Source organism: Macrobrachium nipponense, chromosome 48, assembly GCF_015104395.2.
Source record: "Macrobrachium nipponense isolate FS-2020 chromosome 48, ASM1510439v2, whole genome shotgun sequence".
Lineage (NCBI taxonomy): Eukaryota > Metazoa > Arthropoda > Malacostraca > Decapoda > Palaemonidae > Macrobrachium > Macrobrachium nipponense.
The window spans coordinates 7314945-7322836 of NC_087223.1; the positions used below are offsets into that span (position 1 = coordinate 7314945).

Sequence of the window (7892 nt, forward strand, 5' to 3'; positions counted from 1 at the left end):
TCAAGAAAATTTAGCTTGGCAATTACACTGTCTTCATCAAATGGAAATCTCTTCCTTATTTGAATGCAGAGTTCGACAAGAAATTTCAAGCATTCATTCTTGAATCTTTTCAAAATATCACTTGGTAATGGTTCATTAGTTGTGTCATCGCTAGTCCTCCCAGGTAAATGTTATCGTGACTTTTGTGATTATTTCTATTACTTGGATCAATATATAATAGAATGGTACATACTATTTATGAAATTAATGCACTCAGAACTTCCGACTGCATTTATTTCCTAAATAGTATGTACTATTCTTCGTTGAGAATTTTATATTTAAATGATTTAACATCCATTTCAAAACTGTAGGCTATCTCTTATAAATAACGCAATTTAAGCGATATATTCATCTTATTGCTAAATTCCCCTAGATAATCATCAATTTTGGCCAAATTCCCCCATTCCCCCAGACGATCCCCATTTCCCCAGATCTGGGGGATTTCCCCCCAGGTTTGGCAGCACTCAATGTTTACATTCGTGACGTCACAAAGCGAGGGGATACATGAGTATTACTTTTTGAAAATTAATTGTTATTAAATTTGAGTCAATAACATGGAATATAATTTAAATAAAGAATATAAAGATTTTGGATAAACAAATATGTTTATTTTCCCCTCCCGTCGGCCTTATCACCATTCCAAAATCGAAATGCGTGTTACCAAAAGAGGGGCTACGTACGTATAACTTTTATTATTAATAGTCATTCTCATCATTTAGATTAATAATACGTACGAATATTTATTTCAAAGAATATGAGAAATATAAAACGGGAAAATAGCTTTATTTTCCAATGCCGTCGGCCTCCGTACCCTAACGAATACAATATATTCTTGAAAAACCATTCTATTTCGTTCCCAATTCCAGTTCCATATTTCTCATCGAATTCCAACTGTCTGTGACATATGACTGACAGACTGTCCAGGCCTGGAACGCCGTCTATAAGACACGAACTGACAACTGCAGAGCTTTTTTTTCCTCCTCTGAAGAAAAATATTAGACGGGAGATTGACAGATGAGGACGGTTGGTAAATAAATGAATAAATAAAAATTAATTCTACGTAGAGGTCGTCGTATTCAAGATAAGGTGTACTTAGTATAGTAGGTGCTGAAACAGAAAACGTGAATTTTATTATTATTATTATTATTATTATTATTATTATTATTATTATTATATTATTATTATACAGAATCCTGTAAGAAGAGCGTATATGGAATGCAGAAAAAGATAATTGGTGTAATTCAGAAAAATATAATTTAGCACAAGTTATATTTAAGAAAAAAAAAGGAGTTTCTCCGGATTTAATTCAATATTCTCAGTTTGATTTCTTAGCCAGAAAATATGTAAGAAAATGACATTTTATAAAAAGATCGTTGCTTGTTACATAAAAATTAGTTTACACTTTATTATTAATTTTCAGTTTGGTAGGAAAACATTTCCATTTATATATATATATATATATTATATATATATATATATATACATATATATATATAATATATATATATATATATATATATATAATAAAAGAAGAAAAGAAGCCCATAAAAATGCCAGAAAATAGAAAGTAAGTACTATATTTCAGAGGCTGCTGCCTCTCTCTTCAGGTAGGCAATGAATGAGAAAAGTTACTGAAAAGACAGTATTTATACCAAGAGATCCATCCACAGGTAGCCGTTTTACTAGGTCACCCCCACTGATAATTTCTCTTTACTCTTCTTAAGCATTGGCTGAAGGAAGATTTTATCTATGATATCTGAATCCAAGACGCCCTTAGAGATGTTCATTACTTGTCTTTGTTTAATCAAGACTGACTCTATCATCTGGCTTTTATACCGACATTTGCTGCTATAATTTACATGTGACAAATTCCAGTTTAATCTGTGGTTATGGTTATTTATATGGTTAAAAATAGCTGGGCTCTGTTGTCCATACCTAACTGACCGTTTATGTTTTATTAATCTCTGGGGAAGTGATTTTCCTGTAAAACCGATGTAAGATTGGTCACAGTCCAGGCATGGGATTTTGTATATTCCTGTTTTTGGGGATTGTCTTTTGTTGGACGTTAATCAGGGATTTGGCTAGGGTATCTGGGTATGTAAAAAGGCAAAGGAGTTAGATTTTCCGAGGGTCTGGGTCACCGTCTTAATCCTGTCCAGGTGTGGGATTCTTATTTTATTGCTGGGTGTCTGGTCTTGTCTTAAGGAGGTCGGTAGAAAATTACGTTTGCTTTATGAATCGCTCGTCCAATTATATGGTAAGGATACCATTAAAGACGAAAGCTGCTTACGAGTTAGTTTTCAAATTCCTTTTCCAGGAAATCTGGGGAATAAATTCGTAAGGCTCTTAAGAACAGGTTGCCAGCTACGCCTATCTTGATAGAAATGTCATGATGACTAAAGTAATGAATGTATAAAAGTGAGAATGTTGGTTTTCTGTATGTGGCAAATTTGCAATCTGCCGTGTACCTAATTATTAATACATTAAGAAAAGGAATTTTGTTGTCTGTTTCCAATTCAACTTTAAATATGATGTTTGGCACTAGTGCGTTTAATTTTGAAAGAAATTCGTTGAAATGATCCCACTATTATCCCAAAATGTTAGAATATCAACTATATATCGTGTCCACAGCATGATTTTGGGTTTTATTGCATTTATTACTATAGTTTAAGTATTCCATGAATAGATTGGCTAAAACAAGACTTTTATTAGATGAAATTCTGTTGTAACAGAACATCTTTACCAGTCATAATATATATATATATATATATATATATATATATATATATATATATATATAATATATGATTTATTTATATATTATATATATATATATATATATATATATATATATATATATATATAAATATATATATATATATACTTGAAAATCACAGTAAATGCACGCTACTTCATTAAATAAGCGAATACCACAGGAAAATGATAGTTAGAAATCCAAGCGCTTTCGTCTTTACTAAGACACTCTTGGATTTCTGACTATCATTTTCCTGTGGTATTTCGCTTATATATATATATATATATATATTATATATATATGTATATATATATATGAATAATTATCACACTTTGTAGCTTGAATTGATATATATATATATATATATATATATATATATATATATATATATATATATATATATATATATATATAAACAAACAGTAACTGAAATTATACGAGTCACTGAAGTTAAAAGCGAAAAGCAAACACTTTCATAGCCAGAAACGTCAGAATTAAAAGTAAATTACAAATTAAAAATCAAACGTTTGCAAAAATTAAACGTTTGCTAATTATTGACTCGACCGAATTATATAATCACTTAGCAAGATCGCAGAAATAAAGCGTAACTTCCAAACCAAAAAGATTTGGTTAAAGAAAACATTTTCCTAAACGAAAAATTTGCTGAAAAAGTATATATATATAAAAAGTTTGGATAATTAAATTACTGGATTATATCAAAGCCGATTGAATATGGCAGCATCTGGCAACTCGACCCGATAGGTGTTGCCTTCGGCGTGAACATCAAAAGCCTTTCATCTCAGGCTCAGTTGCTCTCAGAGAGCCGAGTTGAGAGGACGTGAACAACCGTCGTCGTCGTCGCATCGCAATTGCTTGATGGCGCGTCTTCCGTGAACTTAATTGAGAATAAGAATGTTTAAGGACAATATTACCGCATTCAAGGAATTCCTCAAGGGGATTAATGTAGTGTTATGAAAGATATTTAATTAAGGGATTTTCTAGAAATTAGTTTGTGTAATTAAACGGTAAACTTTGTTAAGATTATTAGTTTTATTTCTTCTGTTGTCGACTTTCGTGAAGGAGAGGAGAAACAAACACCTGTTGCGTCCTCTCTCATATATGTGACGTGAACGTTCAAAGATTTATTCTTTATGGTTTTTTAAAGTTTTTCCGTCTGTCTGTTCGTCTGTTTGTCTGTCCGTCACGGAGAAACATGGATCTGTTTCTTATAGGAAAAAACACAAGGCTTTACAGGACGCAGAGTGAAGGACTGATAAAAAAGAAAAGAAAAACGAATTAGAATAAATAAAAGGAAATGATTAATCATGCTGATGATTACATACGAAACCTCAGTCAGTATGGACAAGTCCTGGGACGAGGAGGCGTTCGAGGGGCCTCTCCAACGCCTCACGCCCTTCCCCAACAATGTCGCCAACACGACCGCCAGCACAGCCCTGGGTGGGGGGACACCCTCCCACCACCACCCCCACCACCCTACCCCGGGCGCGGCAGACGGCAATTCCTCCTCCGCCTTCTACGACAACGGCACGTCGGCCTACTACGAGAGTAGCAACGTGCTGGCCTACCCGATCACGCAGGCGATCTTCTACATCGAATACCTGACGATCTTCCTGCTGGGGATCTTCGGGAACTGCCTCGTCTGCTACGTGGTCGTCCGTAGCAAGCACATGCACACGGTCACGAACTACTTCATCACGAACCTGGCACTGGCCGACATCCTCTTGTGCGTCTTGGCCGTCCCCTTCACGCCCCTGTACACCTTCATAGGCCAGTGGGTGTTCGGCAGCGTGCTCTGCCACCTGGTGACGATGGCGCAGGGCATCAGCGTGTACGTGTCCTCCCTGACGCTCATGTCCATAGCGATCGACAGGTACTTCGTGATCATCTACCCCTTTAGGCCTAGGCTCCAGATCACCACCTGCTACCTGATCATCGTCAGTATCTGGCTCTTCTCCATCACGGCGACGCTGCCCTACGCTCTCTACATCGGCCAGGTGGAGTACGAGTATAAGTTCTACTGCGAGGAGTACTGGCCCTCGGAATTCATCCGCCAGGTCTTCAGCGGCTGCACGGCCATCATGCAGTTCGCCGTGCCCTTCGTCATCATCCTGTACTGCTACGTCAAGATCTCCGTCAGGATGAACAAGCGCGTCAAGGCTAAACCCGGCTGCAAGAGCTCCAAGAAGGAGGAGGTCGATCGGGAGCGGAAACGACGCACGAACCGCATGCTCATCGCCATGGTGACCATCTTCGGCACGTCTTGGCTCCCCATGAACGTCGTGCACCTGGTGGGGGACTACAACGCCACGGCGCAGTCCTGGAGCTACTACAACCTCTGCTTCTTCATCACTCACGTCATCGCTATGTCCTCCACCTGCTACAACCCCTTCCTCTACGCCTGGCTCAACGATAACTTCCGCAAGGAGTTCCAGCTGGTCCTCCCCTGTTTCCACCAGACGGCGTCGTCCTCCGCCGCCGCCGCCCGCGTAGGGCAGTGGCGCTCCGAGAGGACTTGCAACGGGAACGAAACCCAACACGAACTGCTCCTTCAGTCCGGCGGAGGAGGAGGAGGAGGAGGAGGAGCTGGAGGAGGAGGAGGAGGAGGAGGAGGAGGATCAGGGAGGTCTTTCCAGAGGCAGGCGTCCACTAACGACTCGCCCCCTCCGGAGGACGACCTCGCCGCCACGTCCGTCGAGGCTCACCAGATGGCTACCTTCGTGGTCGAAGTCGCCGACCAGACGGATAGGGGGGACTCCCCCTACAGCCAGGCTACGGAGCCCCTCGTCAATGGACAGGCCTCTGATTATGTCTAATTGTTGGTGAGTAGTACTGCAGGAACCGTCGACTGCCTCCTCAGGCCTCACTGTGACCCTTGGGAGGATGCCCCTCCGGGAATATTAAGATCTTCAGGAGGAATTCAGGAATTCGGGAGGAACTAAGGTCTTCAGGAGGGACAAGGAAGACAGTAGGCGGTCAAACGGCCTTCCAAAAAATTGGGAAGATGACAGGGTTGGGGCCATGTTTTTCTTCTTTCTTCTATAAGAGGAAAATAATAATGAGACAAATATAATGACAGGTTTTTTTAGAGCTATCCCTTCTCTCTCTCTCTCTCTCTCTCTCTCTCTCTCTCTCTCTCTCTCTCTCTACTATTTTAATTCTTAAATGTCTTGCAATCTCTTTTTTTATTACTCTCTCTCTCTCTTTATTGTTATTCTAGTATACGTCTGGCAATCTCTCTCTCTCTTCTTCTTCTTTTTTCTCTCTCTTTTATCGTAATTCTTGTACCTCTTGTAATGCAGTTTTTTCTTATCGATTCTCTCTCTCTCTCCCCCGTATTATTGTAATTCCTATATCTTGCAATCAAGTTTTTATTATCTCTCTTTCTCTCTAGTACTGGTAATCTTAGGCACGAAGATATGTTAATTAAACTGTATTCCTTATAGGAAAATGAAAAGAGTATTTCCTAGAAAATCTGAAAAATGCCATATATATATATATATCTATATATATTATATTTATATATATTATATATATATAGATACATACGGGCAAATTTTTATGGGTGCCGTTAGTGAGATTTCAATGTATATATGTTTGTGTATCATATATATATATATATATATATATATATATATATATATATATATATATATATATACAGTGAAATCTCACTAACGGCACCCATAAAAGTTTGCACATACAGCGCTCTGACCTCTCACAGAGAAATAGCCTTTTAAAGGGCCTTTTAACTTCCTACCCCCCAGCCTGGCCGGCCACCCCCCCACCCCCCCTTGAAACATTTTTTTGGGTCAGAACGCGACAGAAAAGTTCTGTCTCACAGAGATTAATAACCACCCCCATCTGCCTCGTCAGAAGCAGCAGAGAGGCAAAAAGAACCCTGCTTCCATTGTGAGCGGAACAATGAAAATTCAAATTATGACGAAGTCGCTATCCGTTCTTTTCTCAACTCGAGTTAAGGGATACAATAAAATGCCATCAAAGGGCTTCTGACAAGTTATGAAAGGAGGGGGGGGTGCGGGGGTGAGTACGTAGGTACATACATAGTCACAGCAAGAGAGAGAAAGAGAGAGCGAAAGACGCCAAGTAACAAGAATCCAAGCATCATAAAAGTGGATGGTGAAACATATGTTTCGGGTTTAACATAATGCTGATTGACTTTTCATACAGGTAAATAAAGTAACTAATGTTATACAAAGGGGCAATACATACATACATACACATGAATTTATACACAGGCACAGCAAAAGAGAGAGAGAGAGAGAGAGAGAGAATGCACGCAAGTTAGAAGTGGATGGCACAACATATGTTTGGGGCTTAACACATTGCTTGTTGGCTTTCTGTATAGGTATACAAAATGGTTAATGTTGTGGGAATGGGCAATATATATACATACATACACACATACATACAGACGCAGCAAAATAGAGAGAGAGAGAGGGAGAGAATGTACTCAACATAAAAATGGAAGGCACAGTACATACCTGGTCAAGTAAGCAGCCTAATTAAAGCTAATATAAACATGCACCATGTGTGTGTATGTGTGTGTGTGTATGAACACACAATACACACACAGCCACACACACACACAACTTAATTACCTTCTTTCACGTCCCATTGCGAGGCTGAAACTCGCCGTTTTGAATAGGAAGGGAACGCAGGCAGGCAATATTAGCTTGTCAAATATATTTAAACATTCCTTTTGATGTGCCCAGGGGGACCATCAAAAGGATCTTTTAAAACCTGCTTTATTATTATTATTATTAACTATTATTATTATTATTATTATTATTTATACTATTAATTTGAGACCAAAAGAACCTCTTAAAACCAGCTTTGCTCTTATTATTATTATTCTGTTAAAAAGAACGGGCAGGATTAAGTGAGTTGATTTTATATATTGTTTTTTTCTATTTTCCCTACAATTCGCTTCTCAGGCTCAGCGATGTTTCTGAGTAACTGGCCAATATTCATATTGGGAATTTTCAAAAAATTATAAATGCTGAAGGTAATCTTTTATTAGAACAGGGATCCAGGTCCAGGTCAAGCAGGGGTCGTC

At 38.6% G+C, this 7892-nt stretch overlaps 1 protein-coding gene across 1 annotated transcript; it reads left to right on the top strand.

Moving 5' to 3' along the window:
* The first annotated feature begins 3624 nt into the window (after positions 1–3624).
* Positions 3625–5628, top strand: LOC135204924 (prolactin-releasing peptide receptor-like). The gene has a single exon (XM_064235176.1). It carries the CDS (start codon positions 4120–4122, stop codon positions 5626–5628), a length of 1509 nt encoding a protein of 502 aa, XP_064091246.1. The 5' UTR covers positions 3625–4119.
* Positions 5629–7892: the final 2264 nt, after the last annotated feature.